General features: G+C 44.0%; 1 protein-coding gene across 1 annotated transcript in view; it reads right to left on the bottom strand.

The window, feature by feature from the left end:
• The window catches only part of PON2 (paraoxonase 2), a 31,588-nt gene extending 11,637 nt beyond the window's left edge, over nt 1-19,951 (bottom strand). The window contains exons 1-3 of the mRNA XM_062179014.1: nt 19,831-19,951; nt 9,403-9,473; nt 396-451 (exon numbers count right to left, since the gene is read on the bottom strand). Of these exons, the coding sequence (XP_062034998.1) occupies nt 396-451; nt 9,403-9,473; nt 19,831-19,904 (201 nt within the window). The 5' untranslated portion in view covers nt 19,905-19,951. The remainder of the gene's footprint in view (nt 1-395; nt 452-9,402; nt 9,474-19,830) is intronic.
• Nucleotides 19,952-20,483: the final 532 nt, after the last annotated feature.

Raw genomic sequence — 20,483 nt, 5'->3', positions numbered from 1 at the left:
CTGGTTTGGAAAAGGGGGTATATATTTTTAAAATAAACAATAACAAATATGAATACGTAAAATTAAATAAACAACACAAAATGTAACCGCAAAGATAAATGCTATATTTAAATAGATGAACAGTATCAAATATCCACAATAGTGCCTGAAATATCCAAAACATTGTATGGAATATTTTAGTGTAATGCAATGGAACAGCAATAAATCAATTGGCAAAAACTCTTCATCTCCATATTTGGAAAAACTTCCTAAGTCTTCCAAGGTCCTATTGACCTGTCTTTCCCAGAAGATATTTTAGAAAGTGAGGAATTTTAAAAGCCAGTATCTGCTCTGCAGGCCTAACTGAATAGCCTTGAACCTCCTGTACTGAGTGTGGGGGAAGTTCAGGTACTCACCACACTAAAGAACGCCAGACCATTGGGCAGAATGTCAATATCTTCAGAGCCAGCTTCTGCAAGTTCAAGGAATAGTCAAATATCACGTTCAAGTTCTGTTATCTGTTAGTGCATTACTGGGATGTTGTTTACGCTATCAGAATGTCAGTACCTTCAGGGATAGTTCTGATTTTTTTCCAAGGAACCACTCTCTTTCATAAACGTCAGTCTAAACCTCTTCCTAAAATGAACTTCTGACTTTAAATGCTAGATATTTTGTGTTTACTCAAATCAAAGTCAAGTTATCACCACATTTCCTGCTATGATACAGAAAAAGTTGACACCTGCACATTGCTATGATAAACATCCAGATGTCTGTATAAAACTAATTGACATCAGGGGATTTTACTTTCACAAAGGAGGCCTCGCAGTCACTTAACCATGCAGATATCCTTGTCCTCTTCTCACTCATCCCATCTGAAGCAGACAGACATTTCTCTCATTAACAGAGACAAAACACTGGGATTACATAGTCCCGCTTTAAAAAACAGTGCCTACTTGTTCTCATAGGTAAAGGAAGCTTTCCATTTAATCTCTAAACTTAGGCTTTAAATTACAGAAAATACTAGTAGAAGAAAATTAAAGAAAAATGCCAAGTACCTAAGCCAGTTGCAGCTTCTGACTCCTGTCTCTGGGGCAGGCTACAATGACTATTGACTGTTCATTGATTGTCTGCAGTACATGCCACATAGCATAGCACATAATTAGACATAAGACCTTCCCAGTGGTCTCACTGCATAGATCCCACAGATAACAGACCCAAACAGAGAAAAGAGGAATAAAAATGGCTTAGATTAAGCCAAATCATGACACATTCTTTGAGTCCACAAAATCCAATCTTCCCCTTTAAGACATCTCCAAAGGATTTCTCTAAGATTATTTCTAAGTTGCTAGGTTGTCAAGATCAACGGCATCTATCTGACCAGCCATTTTGGTTTTGATTCATGAGTTCGCATGTAGCTGATTGTCTCCAGGGTTGCTTGCTCTATTACAGTGCAGAAAAACAAAACAAAATAAAAATGCCAAGAACCTTCACTTTGTAAAGATGATCTGTTTACCTGTTCTTCAAAAACAGGTGCATATCTAAGCCTAAGTATGGCATAGTGGAAAGCTGCTCAGCCTGAATGGTTGCCCACAGAATTGCAAACCAGCTTCAAAGTATCGAATGGACCCTCTGAAATTCTGTGCGATACAAAATGAAGTGTGTGTGTACAGAAAAGAGCTCCAGTGCGAAAGCGTCCTTGACTTTAGCAGATTCGAAGAGTCTGGGATGTCCCCAAAAAAGGTCATGAATGCCTAGACCCTAATCTCATGGTGGTTCTCAATAGTGAATAAGCAGGGACTGGAGAATGCCCCATTCCATACACCAGCAGGCATACACACCCACCCACACAAACACACACACAGACTCACACACCTACACACACAGAGACCCACACCACACACATACCACACACACCTATACACACACAAACACACACACCTACACACACACAGAGACCCATACCCACACACATACCACACAACCTATACAGACTCACACACCTACACACACACACAAGCATACAGAACCCACACACACATATCCACACAGACCCACACAGACCCACACACATACATGCACACAGACCCCCTCACAGCACACACAAACACACACACACACCACACACAAACACACACAGACCCATGCACCACACATAGACACACACCACATACACACATACCACACAGACCCACACACAAACCCACACATACCCACACCCACACAGACCCCCCCACACCACACACACACATACCACACACAAACACACACACAGACCCACGCACTACACACACACACCACACACAAACACACAGACCCACACAGACCCAAAGACACCCACACAAACACACACACAAACACACACCTGTATCCACACACACAGACCCCCCTGCACACCTACATACACCCACACCCACACAGACCCACACACCACACACAGACCTACACCACACATACACACACACACACACCACACCTACACAAAATACTAGCCCATATTTTGTTTTCTGGACCTATTTAGTCGAAGCTTAATTCATAAAAATCTGTTTTCCTGAACATTCTTTAAGAAAACTTCATTTCAGTGTGTACATACATGCTTAGACATATATAAAAATGGTAATATAGAAAAAATTAACTATGTTCCTTTGGGTGGCACAATGTTTTAAAGACATTGTCATTTTAACTACACTGTAACTTTAACTCCGTAGCCTAATTTCAATGGGAAGAAATGAGTCTCACTTTAACTTCCTTTGAAAGAGTTTTCAGACCTACATCCCCATCTCATGTCTATGACCACTACCACACCAGGCTTTAATCACTCCCTGTCACGTCTTGGTGATTACGGTAAGAACAGTCAAGGTTACAGAAATCTGTTCTCCTCCGATTCAATCACAATAATAGGTACTAACATACAAAAAGTGCTACCAAGTACCATGCTCTTTCTAAGTACCTTGCATACAAGATCTCACATAATTTCACAAAGCTAAGAGGCAATACCATTATCCCCCTGTGTTTGTGATGAGAAAATGGAGGCTTTGAAAGATTGGGAAAATGGCTCAAGAACACAAATTAGGAAGCTGGGACTCAACTTCTTTGGTCTTACCTGAACACACATAGAAAATATCCACTCTCGTGTTGAGCTTTCTCCATCAGAACTGTCCCTGGTTCCTTTCTAAAGACACTTCACATTGTATATGCAACTGTGGTCAACTCCCCCTGAATTTTTACTTCTGTGCCTCTCACAGAGATCTTCACCAATCCACACCCTGCACTTTCCTTTAAACTCCTTCAGAATGCCGCTTCTAGAAAATCTCTTGGCTTACACATCTGATTTCCGTCCCTTATTATGTTAGCAATTCTCTGTCCGCATCAGAGATAACCCCCTATTTCGCACCATCAATACTTTCCTTCTTCCTTTTTAGCAACAGGCACATGGCAACATAGCTACCAACATCTCTCGCACTTTCTTGCTGATAGATGTGACCATGGGCTTAAGTCAGGGACAGTGGGATGTGAAGATACAGATGCATGTAACCAATGGGACAAATAAAATTAAAATCATATCCATGTAAACTGTCATTTTTCCATCCTGCTGATAAATGACAACACCCAGAGTTCTGGTCTTGGACCAAGACAGGAGCACTGTATTGATGGCGGTTGTGTTGCTTCATCAGCCTTCATCCCCGAATGACCACGGTCTGCAGTCTTCTAATTATCCTAGACCATCTGCTTCTCTTTGAATGTTACATGAGAGAAAAAGAAAAACAAATTTCTCTGCTACAGGCTATTTTAACTTTCTAATAGATGTGTCTTTACCATTCCCAACAGGTAATACAGTATGGAGTGTAGCCTATTGTTTATTCACTAGTAAGGTATGTGTGTGAATCACCCCGAGAAAAGATGCTACAAGAGAGGACCTGAAAAAGTCACTTAACCTCTCTGCACCTCAGGTCTTTAACTGTCATAACAAGAAAAAAGATATCTATGTAAGGGGTTTTCATGGAAAGTTCATAGAAAATATGTATTATAAAGAAAATATGCTTGGATTTCAAAATGGTTTTGGCCTCAAATAACTTATCTTCTAATTCCATTTTCCATGAGGTTTTTGAAGTCCACCTATATCTCCCAGTGGTTTTTTATTTGTTTTGTTTTTCCTTTTTTTTCCCCATAGGTAGATTGTGAAGCATTGATGACAAGGGCTACAAACTTCAATGCTGTTCTTTTTTCTCCCTTATTTCCCAAGGAACAATTATTTTAAAGACCTTGACTGCCAAGTGCATAAAACTGTTAGCTAACTCAACAGTGACAGTCCATTCAAAATTTTGCTTCAGGGTGGCTGTTTGGCCTGGTGGTTATGACATCAGTTGAGATTACTACATTTCATGCGTGTAGTGCGTGAGTTTGAGCCCTGGCTCAAATTCCAACTCCAGCTTTGTGCTAACGAGTACTCTGGGAGGCAGCAGGGAGTGGATGAAGTACTTGGCTCCCTGATAGCTCATGTGGGAGAACAGGATTGAGTTCCTGGTTCCTGTTCCTATCTTTGGCCTGGGATGGCCCCGGTATTTGGGAGAGTGAACCAGTGGTTCGGTGCTCGCTCTCTCTCTCTAATTTTTTTTCAAATAAAAATGCTTTGGTTCAGAACTCTGAATGAAAATTTTTAAAACTTTTAAGCTTCAAGTAAAGTTAGCTAGTTCTTGCATTATAGTTTTATTACATAGATGTTGATATTGAGCCAGATCTTGGGTGTGTAATAGCTTAGATTGGGAAAGAATAAAAATATGGAATCATGGACTTACTTTCTGCCACACAGATATTGTAGTCAGGGACTATTATTTATTAAAGCAAGAAGACATGATATTTGATACAATAAGTACAAAGCACCCGAGAGTGACAACGAGTTCATTTTCAGTGATTGTAAAGATGCTGAACCTAGCATTGCAGTGTGTGTTGTTGTTGTTGGTGGTGGTGGTGTGTGTGTGTGTGTGCGTGTGTGTGTGTGTATTGATGGGAAAAGAGATCAAGGGCAAGGGGTCTCCCTCTTGAAGGGATTAACTAGCCTCAACTGCATGGCTATCCTGTTTCCAAAATAGAAAATAAAACTTAAAATAAGGTCCTCTCTACCCTTGCTGCCCACCCAAAGAAGCTGTTTTTGCCTCTATAGGAATGAATGTACTGCACACCATTATTCATTATAATCAAAGATCATTGGATAAATAACTCTTGTTAAAAATACACAACCACAAGTTATTATTACCCATTATGCATCACTAATACAGCATTCAACACATGTTCACATGTGTGTGCTAACCACAGGGCAAAAGCAAAACAGAAGGAAAGAAAAGCACAATGCTAATTAGATCTAAAAACATATCCCAAATGTGCTTCTGATCACGCATCTTCCCCGCTCTGTTGCCTTCTGAAGTGCCTCAGAGGCATTAAACACTCACAAGAGGGCCCATAGGTGGCCTGTTTCTTCATTCTTTCCCATTTCAGATAGCAGCTCACACACATCACACATAAAGGTCACAAACACAGACAGATGCCTGTGCAGAATACAAATGCTGCCAGGCTTGCTTTTCCCCGGGGGAGCCCTCCATCCCAGGAGTGCTAACAGGAAAACACTTGGCAGTGTGTCCTGCGGCCTGTCTGGTTGTGCCCTGCTGTCTACGCTGAGACTTGAATTCACAGAAGGTGGGAGTCCCCGGGCTCAGGGCTGTTTAATGATGTGGCAGTTATTAAGTCAGTAGCAAAGGTGACTTGTGAGATCACTGACCCAGCCACCCAAGATGGCCTGGCAACCCTCACAGGTGCCAGGTGCTTGACTTAGTGTCTGGTTCTGAGGGTTCTTACTGATTGCAGCCAGAGGGCAGGAAGAAGTTGCTGTCACTGGGGACTCCGAGCGAACTTGGTTCTAGTACCTTCTGTGTTATCCAACAGAGATCTAGTCTATCTGGTATTTGACACTTAATTTGCATCTTCCTAGGTGTTTGGGCAAATGAAGGAAAGAGAGAATCAACCAGTTCTGGGTTGAAAAGGTGGCTCTGACAACTGACATTCCTTCTGGTTACAAGAACACTGAAAACCTCAGTGAGTGCAGTGACCAATAGGAAGCCTTTATATTATTAAATACTGGTGTTGCCAACTCCTGGGCAATTTAGCAATGATGAACAAAAAAATTTTTTTGACAGGCAGAGTGGACAGTGAGAGAGAGAGAGAGAGAGAGAGAGAGACAGGGAGAAAGGTCTTCCTTTACCGTTGGTTCACCCTCCAATGGCCGCTGCGGCTGGTGCGCTGCGGCTGGCGCACCACACTGATCCAAAGCCAGGAGCCAGGTGCTTCTCCTGGTCTCCCATGGGGTGCAGGGCCCAAGCACTTGGGCCATCCTCCACTGCACTCCCTGGCCACAGCAGAGAGCTGGCCTGGAAAGGGAGCAACCGGGAAAGAATCCGGCGCCCCAACCAGGACTAGAGCTGGGTGCGCCGGCGCCGCAGGCGGAGGATTAGCCTGTTGAGCCCCGGCACCGGCATGATGACCAAAATTTTAAGTGTGTCCTAACTGAATAACAATCCCACTGTTGTCCGAATGATTTATCACAGACACACAGATACAAGAGCGATGGTGTTCACTCACTTGTTTGTAGTTTCCAAAAAACTGCAATAAAACTAGAAATGCATGAGAAAGGAACTGGTTAGGGGTGGGCGTTGTGGAGCAGCAGGTGTAAGTCACCTGCATTTCATATCAGAGTGCCAGTTTGACTCCCAGATACTCTGCTTCAGATCCAGCTTCCTACTAACGTGCCTGGGAGGCAGCAGATGATGGCCCTGGTACATGGGTTCCTGCCACTCACATGGAAGATCCAGAAAGAGTTCCTGGCTCCTGGCTTTGGCTTGGCCCAGCCCTTGCTGTTGCAGGCATCTGGTGACTAAACCAGTGAACAGAAGATCTCCCTCTTGTTACCCCCCCCCCACCTTTTTTTTTATTTCTCTTTCTGTCACTCTGCCTTTTGAATAAATAACTTGCTTTAAAAAAGAGTTGGGGCCGGCACCGTGGCTCAACAGGTTAATCCTCCGCCTTGCGGCGCCGGCACACCGGGTTCTAGTCCCGGTCAGGGTGCTGGATTCTGTCCCGGTTGCCCCTCTTCGAGGCCAGCTCTCTGCTGTGGCCAGGGAGTGCAGTGGAGGATGGCCCAAGTGCTTGGGCCCTGCACCCCATGGGAGACCAGGAGAAGCACCTGGCTCCTGCCATCGGATCAGCGCGGTGCGCCGGCCGCAGCGGCCATTGGAGGGTGAACCAACGGCAAAGGAAGACCTTTCTCTCTGTATCTCTCTCTCTCACTGTCCACTCTGCCTGTCAAAAAAAAAAAAAAAAAAGAGTTGGCTAAATAAACCATAGAGTGCAGAAGTATTAAAAAGAATGAAGTAAATCTACCCGTGCTGATGTGCACAGCTGTTCACACTGTGTTAGGAGTAAAGCAGGTTGTGGAATATTTATACTGAGATGCAATTTTTGGAAATAGAAAAAAAGACATGTATGTATATGCATGTATTTGTGGCTTTGCACTGAAAATATCAAGAAGAAAAAAAATGAAATTTAATCTCAGGTTATTTTTTGTGAGAAGATGAAGAATTTGTTAAGAAATATTTATTTTCCATTTTGTATCTTCCTATACTGTTTGAATATACATTTACAGGATCTTTGCAGAGAAAGATACTATGCATTTGTTAAAAAAAAAAAAAAACAGTGTACTGACATAAATTTTCAAAGTATAGTATTAAGTGCCAACAGCTGGTTCTGAAATATGTACAATTTGATCCCATTTATATTTTAATTGCATGTGTGAGAGTATTCACAAACAGAAAAAGTATAGGACACTCAAAACTTGTTTAACAATATTACCTATACAGGAGATGAAGAGGACACTTTCATGTAATCTGTATTTTAATTTCTTAAAAAGAATGTGAAAATTAAACGGCTCTCCCACCTCTAGAGAAGGGTGTTGCTAAGGACAGGAGGGCACGATGCCACGTCTAGTAGTCACACTGAGGCTCTCATTCTAAGAGTTCAAAGACATGGCCCCAGGATATTTTCTCTTGTTAAGGATTGATTTTATTTATTTGAAAGGCAGAGTTAGAGAGAGAGAGTGAGCGAGAGAGAGAGAGATCTTCCATCTGCTGGTTTACTCCCTAAATGACACAACAGCTGGAGCTGGGCCAGTCTGAGGCCAGGAGCCAGGGGCTTCCTCCGGATCTCCCATGTGTGGTCCTAGGCTTTTGAAAATCTGAAATCCTTCAGTGTAATCACAAACTCATCATTACAGGTGAAAGACACAAAAGCCAGCTTGCCTGAGGTCACACTGCACATCTGTAGCGGAACCCGAACCAGAAGCTAGGTGATCTGACTTCTTACTTGTTTTGTAGCTAATCACACCTTGTACTACCTCCAAGAAACAACCAATGTTTGATTGTTCACTGATAATTCAGCAATAGTGACTGAGACTCTATTATGTACCAAGGACTTTGGTAGATGGCAAAGGGTAAAAACAGCAGGACGTGGACTCTGCCCTGGAAGAATTTGCAGACAGGCTGGGCAGGCCCTGGGTGCTAAGGGGATGGTGTAGACAGATGTCTTGCAACTACAGCAGAATCAGGGCTGCATCTCCAAGCCCCTGTTCAAAGACTCAGGCACTACGGGGCATCCTGCATAGAATGGAGACAGCAGAACCCGTGAAGTTGTGTCCCCTCAGTCATGGCTTAGAAAATAAAGCAGTGAACATTTTCCCAGTACATGTTGTGAAACGTCTCCTTTGCACTAGGCATAAGACCAGAGGCTGGTTACAGAGTGATGAGCAGGATAAATACAAGCTGCTTTCAAAATTTCCTTGAACATTAAATTAAAAGATCATTATTTTGGCATAAAAAGTTGAAAGCCACACATACATAGGGTCTTCCAAAGGTTCATGGAAAGTGTGAATGAAAAAACCAAGCGTGAACTTCCACATTGTTTGCACCCAAATAAACTCATCTTTCCATTCCATTTTGCATGAACTTTCTGAAGCTCCCAGTACTGTGGCTGCCTACACAGAACCTACCTTCTTCTCTTACGAGCTGAGCAGTAGGCTAATGGGACACGGACTTCAAGTGGCATCACAGGAAACAATACAGACTTCACAAAAGGAGTTCAGAGAAGCCACGAAACAAGCAAAACTCAACAAAAAACAGGATTATACAAATACTGTCTTACAGTCAGAATAAGAGAGAAGAAATACAGTATGTGGGAGGTCACAGGAAGTGACCAAAACACTTCCTGTTGATCTAATTTAGTCTATCTGCTGAAAAGCTAATTGCACGCCAAAATATCATTGGTTAGTGTTTTAACATTGATGGCCAAACACTGTAATCTATACAACAAGCATTTTTACATACGAACCAATTCCTTTAATCAGGTGGCAGTTTGGAAGGTCTATGGATTCAATCTCTCTGGAGGCTTTAAGTCGATTTCTATTGGGAAAAAAAGAAGAATATTTGTTGACATATTCTCTGTTTTGTTTCAGAGGGGTTCAGGAGACTTACAGCAATACTTAAAGCTGCATAAATCTAAAGCATATGAAAGACAACAAAGGAAAACAAGAGAAGGAACATAAACTAGCACCAGACAAAGATATAACAAAAATGCATATCATAAAGATCTACATATGGATGTGGGTTATAAAAGAACACCAAGGGGGCAGGTGCTGTGGCGGAGTAGGTTAAACCTCTGCCTGCCATGCCGGCATCCCACATGGGCGCTGGTTCATGTCCCAGCTGCTCCTCTTCTGACCCAGCTCTCTGCGTATGACCTTGGGAAGCAGCAAAAGATGGTCCAAGTGTGTGGGCCTTGCACCCACGTGGGAAACCTGGAAGAAGCTCCTGGCTACTGGCTTTGGATTGGCCCCTGGCTGCCATTCGGAGAGTGAACCAGCGGATGGAGGACGTTTCTCCCTGTCTCTCCCTCTCTCTCTATAACTCTGCCTCTCAAATAAATACATACATTTGAAAAAGAAGAAGAAAGCCAAAAACTCAACAAATAAAGCTTGTAGTCCAAATTCCTAGGCAAACATAAATAGGACACAGGTCACATTTCTCACAGCTTTGGTATTGCGAGAAGAGAGCTCTACATGTAGAGTCAGAAGCCCCGTCTTCCTTCTCCAGAGCCCAACAATGAAAAATGACTGCACGCCTCATGTGGTGACTGACAGGAGGCCAAATCAAAGAGCACACCAGAGCCTGGTACACGAAGGACAGTACAGGAGATATTCAGGAAGCCAAGGAGGAGATCCCACCCCCACAACAGTTTCTATTGGAGCAGGAGGGTTGGAGAACACCAGCCACTTTTCCAGTTATTTTAGCAAAGCTACTCATGGTCATTTCAACAGCAACAAAAAGGAGGAAATACTGAGAGAACGTTGAACTCTGATACGTTATCTGTGCCCTTCCTTCCAGGCTACAGGGCAACACTGGGCTTGGGTTGACATGTGGGGCATCTACTGTTCTGACAGCCACATACAGAAAAGCCGCCCCTTCCTTCCACTCTCTGTCTCTGCTCTCTAGAGCTCTAAATAGGAACAACAGTGCGTGCAGGGAACGTTACAGTTTTCAAAATGATTTCCACACACTGCAAATTTAAGACCCAAAACACCAAATGTGCAGCTTGTCCTCTCCTATTTGTCTCCCTGACCCTCCTGACTTCTGGACACTGAACATGGGGAACTCCACTCACTTCTCAGCAACATAGGAGAAAGCCTAGCCTTACATAATCGAGAATTAATAGGTTGTGCCCACTGCACATTTTGGCAATTCTTACCATACGTTGAGTATCTAATTAAAGTGTTAATCAGGGGCAGGTTGTGACACAGTGGTTAAGATGGTGCTTGGGACGCCCACATCCCATTTGGCGTAGCCGGGTTTGAGTCCCAGCTCCTCCTTACTCCAGTTTCTTGCTAATGTGCACCCTGGGAGATAGCAGATGGTGGCTCAAGTACTTAGATCTTTGTCACCCAAATGGGAGATCTACACAAAGTTATGTGCTCCTGGCTTCCAATGGTCCTGCTCTGGCTATTACAGGCATATGGGGAGTGAACCAGCAGATGGAACATCTCTCTCTGTGTACCTGTGTCTCACTCTGCCTTTCAAATAAAAAATTTAAAAGAAAGAATTTATAAATTCATATTAAAATGTTAATCAATATGTATTTGGAATCATGTAACTCATAGTATTATTTTTTTAAAAGATTTTATTTATTTATTTGACAGAGTTACAGAAAGTGAGAGAGAGAGAGACAGAGAGAAAGGTCTTCCTTCCGTTGGTTCACCCCTCAAATGGCTGCAATGGCTGGAGCTACGCCGATCTGAAGCTGAGAGCCAGGTGCTTCTTTCTTCCTGGTCTCCCATGCAGGTGCAGGGGCCCAAGCACTTGGGCCATCCTCCACTGCTTTCCCAGGCCACAGCAGAGAGCTGGACTGGAAGAGGAGCAACTGGGACTAGAACCCAGCGCCCATATTGGATGCCAGCGCTAACCTAGTGCACCACGGCGCCGGCCCCCATGGTATTAAATTTTTTAAATAATACAATAAAACAAAAAATAAGTGTATAAATGTAATAACAATCAAAAGTATTAAATACATAAAATACTAAACATTTAAAAATAAAGCACTAAAAGTACAACAAATCTGGGGTTGGTGTTGTGGCACAGTAGGTTAAGCCACCACTTAGGACATCCACATCCCATGTTGAAGTGCCAGTTTGAGTTCCGGCTATCCTCTGCTCACGTGCCTGGAAATCAGCAGATGATGGCACAAGTACTTGGGTTCCTGTCACACACACGGGAGACGTGGATGGAGGTCCTGGCTCCTGGCTTCAGCCTGGGCATGTCCCAGCGTTTTGGGCATTTGGGGGAGTGAACCAGTGAATGGAAGTGCTCTCTCTCTCTTCCTCTCTTCCTCTGCCTTTCAAATAAATAAATGAATAGATAGATAAATCTCACTCCTACATGTCCCAGAAGTGCTTTAAAAAGGAAGCAAAAGTATGCATGGCCTAATACAGTAGCAGCAGTATGAGTGATGATGAGGATGATGTGATAAAAATCCTGGATAGTGAGAAGAAATCAGTAGAATTTCCCACTGTACTAAGTGATTTACCTCAGTGCATTTATTTAATTCTTCAAACAGTCCTAACTTAGGCACCATTGTGCCCACCTTAGAGATGAGGAAAGTGAGTCAGAAAAGCCAGGCAATTTTCCCAAGCCAGCTGAGCCAAGTGCTGGGTGCAGGCACCTGCAATGGGCATCCCTTGCTCTGCACTTTCCTCAGGATGGAGTGATGAGATCTGCGGTTCTGTCTCAGCAGTAAGATGACTTTGGCACTAGGCAGCTCAATTGCTCTCTATAGCCCTCAGTTTTCTTATTGGGTAAAATAAGGATGAACCTAGGAGACCTGCAAGACTCTATGATGAGTGATGCATGACTCCAGAAACAGATGTAGACACAAACCAACAGGCCACAGCTGCAGTTTCTACCATGTGTGGGTCTGGGTGTCAAGTTTATGCAACTTGCTATTATGCCTATTTGGCTATAGAAAAATAAGGAAAATGGAAGATCTTTGGACATGTAGACTACCTGCTGTCAAAAATGAAAAGTTACAGAAGTGCTGTGCATGATTTTTCGTGAACCAAGTAATTTTTTTTCTTGGTTTCTCTTTAAGAAGAAAGAAAAAAGATTTTGCTTCCATACTTTGTGGCTCATCAACACTTCCAAATTCCTTCAGTGAAAAAGTGTTACACATTTCCATAGGCAGAACTGCTGACCAAAGGACTTCTGTACTGCAGTGTTCCATAGCCTACTGGCTAACAAAACTAAAGCCATACCCAGTCAAGTATTTGCTCTCCTAGTCTTTTTTGTATTGAGAAGTAATTATGTGACCCATGTTTTTGGGAAAGTTACTCTTGTTTCTTATAGACAGGAGACAAAAGAGGAGAACTAGCTGGCTACACTCCTTCTCCCTTCGTCATGAATCGCACACACATGGAGTGCTTGAGAAGACGACAGCCTGTCAGCATCTCAGTAAGGCTATGAGGTCAACAAAGAAGGACCAAAGCACGAAAAACAGGAAGGACCCACTTCCTTGATGTTATCGCTCACTCAATGAGGAAGCTCTGTTTGACCAACTGACAAGAGTGCCATATGAGAAAAAATACAACCCTATTTGGATAAGCTTCCATTCATCTGATGTATGCTGCTTATATCGGAAGCAATCCTAAGCAATATCAGATTTAAGAAGTTTGGGGAATATAGGAGAGAATGCTTTATAAACCTCTTTGATTAGCATAACCATAAATTTAAAAGTATTCATGCAAAAAAGTAAAGGATAAGTGGTACAGATGCAAATGAGTGATGATATGAGAGGAGAAAAATCTTGCTACTTTTGCTACAAGCCTATTTGATCCCTAACACTTTACGTTTACAGCGTGCTTATGAGTGTACCAGGTCTGCGCCGGCAGTGTTGATGCCACTCTGCTATCACCCAGACATCAATAATCAATCACAGCACTCTTTCCTATGATCCCAGAGGCATCCTGAGATATTGTTCCAGCAACCACTGACACACAAGATGGAAGACATTTGCCCTTTCTGTTCATGGCTCCTTCTGTTTTCCCCCTTTTTCTCCTTTCTCACTATGGCTCAGTTATTTTTCAATAGTAAGAAGCCTGCGGTAGGTGTAATGCAGAAAAGGGACTAGCTGGGTTGTCAGTTTCACCTTGCCTCCTGGAGGGTGGGTCTAGAGGTGAAGCACTCGGGGCAGAGCTGCAGCACAGCTCTGCTATCAGGCCTTACTGTGTGCCATATCTCACAGCCTTGGAGTTCACAAAGTGATAGGGCTTTATCTTCCACACACACTTTTCTGCACACACAAACCTTATCTTTTTTTTTTTTTTTTTTGGTGGTGGTGTTGTATTTATTTTCTTTTTTTAAAATTTATTTACTTTTAATTTGTATGTATCTAATAAATACAGCGTTACATACATGGTGTACATAATAATTCTTTCCACCATACCCGCCCTCCCACTCATTATCCCCCACTTCTTGCTGCTCCCTCTCCTGTTTTATCCAAGAAAGAAAAATAAAAAGAAAGCAAGAAAGTAAAAAGAACAAAGGAGTAAAGAAAACTAAGAGAAGTGTTCCTCAACAGTCTTTACAAGGGCTGATGTGTTGTTGCTCTTTTTTTTTTTTTTTTTTTTTGACAGGCAGAGTTGGACAGTGAGAGAGAGACAGAGAGAAAGGTCTTCCTTTTCCGTTGGTTCACCCCCCAAGTGGCCGCCACAGCCACCAGTGTGTTGCGGCCTGTGCGCTGCGCTGATCCGAAGCCAGGAGCCAGGTGCTTCCTCCTGGTCTCCCATGTGGGTGCAGGGCCCAAGCACTTGGGCCATCCTCCACTGCACTCCTGGGCCACAGCAGAGAGCTGGACTGGAAGAGGAGCAACCAGGACAGAATCTGGCACCCCAACCGGGAATAGAACCTGGGCTGCCAGCATCGCAGGCGGAGGATTAGCCTAATGAACCACGGTGTGTTGTTGCTTCTTATAGGTGATTTTGCTTTTTTTTTTTTTTTAAAGGCTCCAACATGGGAAGCAATCCATACAGCAGACTCAGAATGACAACTGCTTTACGTAGCACTCCGACCTCAGAATCAGGCATCCTGAGACTTTGTTCCAGCAGCAAAGGTACTCCAGTCTGGCTGAAAAAGCCCAGAGAGAGCATATCAGGCATGGAAAGCCAAGACACTGGCAAAAGATGCCCTACATAAAGGATCCTTGTGGGTGAGACCCCACTGGAAAGAAAGAAGGGGCCACCAAAGAAGGATGTTCTTTTCTCGGAAGGGAGGAGAGAACTTCCAGTTTGCTTATGGCCTTGTTGATCTGGTGGATTCAAAAGGCTTCCATGGCCAAGGCAGATCATGTCAAGAACCTTGGGTGAATACTGCTGTCACACATAAGAGTGGTATTTATTAAATAAACAACAAGAGTCCATGCAGGACCTCTGTCCCCAAAGAGTTGTATCATGAAACGTAATAGTAAAACTTGTTCTCAAGAATCACTTCCCTTTAGTATATTAAAAGGAGGATATTATTATGTCTCATAAGTAATAGTTACGTCTAAGAGATCATAAAAAATGTATCATTCTTGGATTCTTCTTCAAAGACAATTAAGTTGCTAAAAGGAAAGAAAGGGGAGGAAGGAAGGGAAAAGAGGCGGGGTGGGGGGAAACTTATCTTTTCTATACAGACTCGTGAAACTTTTTGTAATTCACTAAGTATTTGAGCATAAGTATATAAATCTGGGGCAAATTTGTCCCAATGGTAGAGAAGCTAGGAGGCTATGGGGAGCTGTGGGAAATGAATTTGTAATCACCAGATCTGTCATAGAGTACACATTTTGCACTAATATTTACCTGTTGAACTAACTAGCTAACCTGTTCAAATCTTTGTATTTTTATAACTTATTATATAGAAAGGAAGGTACACACACACACACACACAATGAAGGCATAAAAGTTAAGAATGCTTTCTCCCCAAATGTCAGTGAGTATACATTCCGATTTAAGATAAAAGAGTTGTACACATTTCACACTGGGGACCAGCACATAGTAGTCACGTATTAAATGACAAGGAGGATGGTCGCTAAGAAAATAAGGCTGCTCCTTCAGAAAGGCCAAAAGGCTGCCTTCTTGTTGACAAAGTCATAACAGGTGTCAGGCACTAAGTGGGATGTTCAAGTGCTTGTTTGGGGGTGTTCTGCCCACTTTCAGATCTGTGATGCACTCAAGTCTCATGATTCATCCAAGCCTGCATAACTTGCAAGAGGGAACAACTGGCCTGGGAATATCTGCGTATTTTCTCTTCTGTTGCTTAACTAGGGAGTGATAGAAAACATGGGTATGGAATGCCATCCTCCCCTGGGACCTCAGACAGTTCCAGGTCAGAGGAAAAAGACAACTTGGTTGCATTTATCCACTTGCAGCATACTTACATGAAAAACTATCCACTGTTTATCTGAAATTCAAGTTGAAACTTAAGTGAGCACCACGGGGGAGAGAAATAAAACTTGACTGCCAAAGTACCATCTCTACAAACGGCAAAATTACGCAATAGCCAAAAGATTAGAGCAAAAAAACAAACAAAAACTCCTCTGAAGAGCCTTTTCATATGGGGAGGTGGGAACTATGTTTGTGGTGCTTTTTGAAATACACTCTAAGGGTCTGAAGGAGAAATGCTACATACTTGATCACTTCACTACTCTGAAAAGGTACTTGATATTTCTCAATTCTAAGATGGCCAGGTAAAACACAGCGTGCCCAGTTAAATATGAATTTCAGATAAAGAGTAATATTTTAGCAGAATTACGTCCCCAGTCCCACACTTATACTAAAAGTGCAAGTATTATATGATTATAATGAAAATGATTGGATATTTATCAAAAATTCAAAAATAACTGGACATCCTGCATTTTTATTTGCTAAACCTAGTTACCTACCACCTACCTCAACATTCTCATATCAGCCCATTTGGGGCTTCGATAATCCAATAATGTCAACACCCTATAAAGTCACGTTCAATAAGTGTATTTTGTCACGTTTTCACAAATAAAAGTTGCATCAACTTGTAAATTTAATGAGATTGTGAATTTTTGTAACATTACCTTTGAAACTGAAAGCTGACTACTTATACAAAATCATCCATATCATAAGAACTCAAGAAGCACAGGCCATACAAGCTCTGCACAGCAAAGAAAATAACCAACAGAGTAAAGAGACAACCTATAGAATGGGAGAAAACATTTACAAATCATATATCTGATAAGGGGTTAGTATCCGAAATATATAAGGAACTCAAATAAACAACAACCGAAACAAACACACTTGATTTAACAATGGACTGAACACCCGAATAAACATTCCTCAAAAGAAGATACACAGATGGTCGAATATTCATTCATCACCACTAATCATCAGGGAAATGCAAATCAGAACCACAGTGAGATATCTCACTCCAGCCACAATGACTGTTAACAACAAGGAAAAAGACGACAAGAGCTGGTGAGGATGTGCAGAAAGGTCCTTACACACCGTGGGCGAGAATGTGATCTAGGATGGCTGTAACACAAACAGTAGGAGGGCTCCTCAGCACTCCCACAACAGGTATGTATCCAAAGGAAATGACATCACCATGTTGGAGAGATGGCTGCATTCCCAGGATTACTGCAGCAGTATTCACTGTAGCCGAGAAATGGAATCAACCTACGCGTCCCATCACAGGGGGATGGATAAAGAAACGGGTACTTCACTATTCAGCCACAGACAAGGGTGAAATCCTGTCATTTGTGACAACAGGGGTGAACCTGGAGGACATTGTGTTAAGTGAAATAATCCATGAACAGAAGAACACCATATGACCTTACTTTTACATGGAATCTAAAGGAGCTGAAGGTGGGGTAATGGTTCCCAGAGGCTGGGGAGGTAGAGGGGACAGGGGGTGGGGGGAGACTGGCTGATGGTGTTTAGTCAGCTTTTCCTCATTGTAACTACACGTGTAAAACAAGTGACATATGAAGGTGGGAGGCACATTCTGATTTACAGTTTTGGAGGTTCACAGTCCAAATGGGGTGGCCCGTACAAGTTGGGCCATCTGGTGAGGCTTGAAGATGGCAATGGCAGAGGCTATGCAGAGGAAGGATTGCACAGCAAGGAGAAAGCAGGCAGTCCCTGGGCTCACCTCTGGTATTTACAACCAACCCTCTCCAAGATCTGCCTCTCCCCTATGCCAGCACCTAAGGACCTCCCACTAGACCCATCTCCTAAACAAAATTACATTGTCTCCACTCTCTTAGTATCATTAACATAGGACTTTGGAGTTCAAATTACTAAGTACAGGGTGAGTTTGGGAGCCATATTGTATCCAAACCACAGCAAACCTCTACACAGTGACAGGCAGGAAGAGAAGTTCGGGCGCTCTACTACACAGCAGTGTCACTATGGTTAATAACGCATACTTCAAAATGGCTATGAGAGGATTCTGAATGTGCTCACCCCCCAAAAAATTAGTAAATATTTAAGGTGATGGATACACTCACTGCCCTGATTTTGCTGTGTGCATTTATTGAAACATTATAGCTCACATATAGGTACAATTATGTGTCAACCAAAAATAGAACAACAAAATCATGCATGCTCTGCAGAGCAGGATGGGCTTTTATACACCATGAGAGTTAAGCCCATTTCCCACCTGTAACTGTTCTCTCCCCAGTTGCTACCCTCCGTCTGCACCCCTGCCTCACCCCACAACACACACGTGTTCCTCCTTCATTGCTTTATCAGTATAGGAAGCTACAGCTATGGGGAGTGGAGTTGTGGCAAACAGGCTGGTATTACCTCTGACCTCAAAAGCTTGGGTTCCTTCCAGACTATGTCCTTCCAGACTATGCAGTATTTTAATTGGCTTCCCCATCTCTACTCTAGGATTTCTCAATCCTGGCTTCAAATTAGAATTGTCAGGAGTATTTTTTAAAATAAAAAAAGCCTCAGCTCCACTCTGACCAACTGAATTAGAATCTCTGGGGCAGGGAGGGGTGTCCCCCCAGCCATGGGCCCTGCAGCCATGGGCCATGCAGGAGATCCTGATGTATAGATGCTAATGGAGTAGGTCCCATTGCTGCATTCCAACCCAGCCTTCTGGGTTTAGCTATACAAAGCACACAGCTGGTTACATCAAGTTCTATCAGTAACTTCCCTTCATTGTCCAACTGACATTTAGGAGCCCAAAACCTTCCACTCCCCCTTATCATTCTTACACCATGACTTCGTGCTCCCCTCAGTGGGTCTATGTGGGAGCTTCTGAACCTCCCACCTTGGTCCCTTTGCTCATCCGGACTTTCTCTTTTGCATGGCCTCCTTGGTCCCCCTATGTGGCACCATCTTTCAAGGCCAACATCAAGTGTCTCTTCCTCCCTGAAGAACTCCACCTTCAGGGGATGTAACTGTTGCTCTTAAGCCTACACGGGTTCCTTTGCACCTGTCCTAGTCATCTCAGTTCACAAAGAGAATTTCAAAACGTTCCTATAGAAACGGATTTAAGGGATAAGGCCCATTTCCCACCATCTTTTTTGCAGTATCCTTGTATACTTATTTTATTTCTCTTCCCAGTCACAGGGTCTAGGCCATAAGGGTCTTACTCAGAGCCAGGGCAAGTCCATCATGCATAGTAGGGCTCAGTGTGTTTGGCACTCTTTTTTTGGGTGAGGCTTATAAAATTTGACTTGCTAATTTAGAAGCAACTTTTCATTGGAACGCAAGTGTGAGATGGAGTGGTGCGTTCTGTGTATGGCATTTGGGCTCCAGGGTTCCCGGGTGAAGGAACGAGGAAGTGCTGTTAAGGGCATCAGCTGAGTATCTCAAGTGCCTTTGGTCTCCTGAGCCCGGATTACAGAGCTGGAGTTTCTCCACTCAGCGGGGGAGGGATGGAGAGCGACTTCATGAAACACAGAGAGGCAGCCTCCAGGACCCGCCATAAATATTCATAATTAAAGTTTCAGTGCCTGAGTCATCGTTTTGTATTTCAGGCGAGCGCTCCAGGTCTGCTCTCCGTCGCATGGCACAGCTCGGCAGACGAGAACTTAAAAACTTTCTAGATGGTGTCGCCACCCGGTCCAAACTTTGCTGGGCTGGCTGGGGATGAGGGTGGGGGATGGGGGCCACCCAGCTGGGGACTCGCGAGCCCTAAGTCCACCCCGGGCTCCCGCCCCGGACCAGGGAACCCCTGCCCGCGCCCCACCTACCGCAGCGCCAGGAGCCGCTCGCCCAGCAGCGCCAGCGCGATCCCCAGCACGCTCACAGCCAGCAGCCGCCCCATGGCGCGGAGCCGGGCCGCCGCCTCGCTCGGGCCTGACCGGGCGGCCCCGTGGGCGGTGCCAGCTTCCCCGCGCGGCGGCGCCGGGCCGCGCTCCGCCCCGCGCCGGGGCCTCCGAGGCTCCGCCCTGGGCCTGGCCCTGGCCGGGATCGCCGCAGTCCCGGTTCCCCGACGCCTTTCCCAGGGCGCCCGCAGATCTTCCACGCCCCGGGGCAGGCTCAGGGTTTCGCACTCCTCTGCCGCGGTTGCCAAACCTCCCACTCCCACGGAGACGCCTGGGCGCCCTCCTCATTCCTGTTGCGGAATCTCCCAGCGTACATTCTTGAAGATGTTGTGTTATACTGGAGACGTGGGTGCTGGCACGTGTCTTGTAAATAATCCCCATTGCGTATAATAAGATGTAGATGGAGGCAGAAAACCCCTGTGGGAAACCGTTAGAGCCGAGACCTGAGGACGCTTATGATGATCCAAGCTCACAAGGATAACAGATTTCCTCCCTCCCTCCCTCCCTTCCATGAACTGCAGCAGTGTACTGTATGGTAACCTTAAAAACAATTAATCAAAGTACTTAAATGAGTATTT

Source organism: Lepus europaeus, chromosome 20, assembly GCF_033115175.1.
Source record: "Lepus europaeus isolate LE1 chromosome 20, mLepTim1.pri, whole genome shotgun sequence".
NCBI lineage: Eukaryota > Metazoa > Chordata > Mammalia > Lagomorpha > Leporidae > Lepus > Lepus europaeus.
The sequence above is the reverse complement of the archived record's forward strand: the minus strand, read 5'-3'. Positions and strand labels throughout refer to the sequence as shown.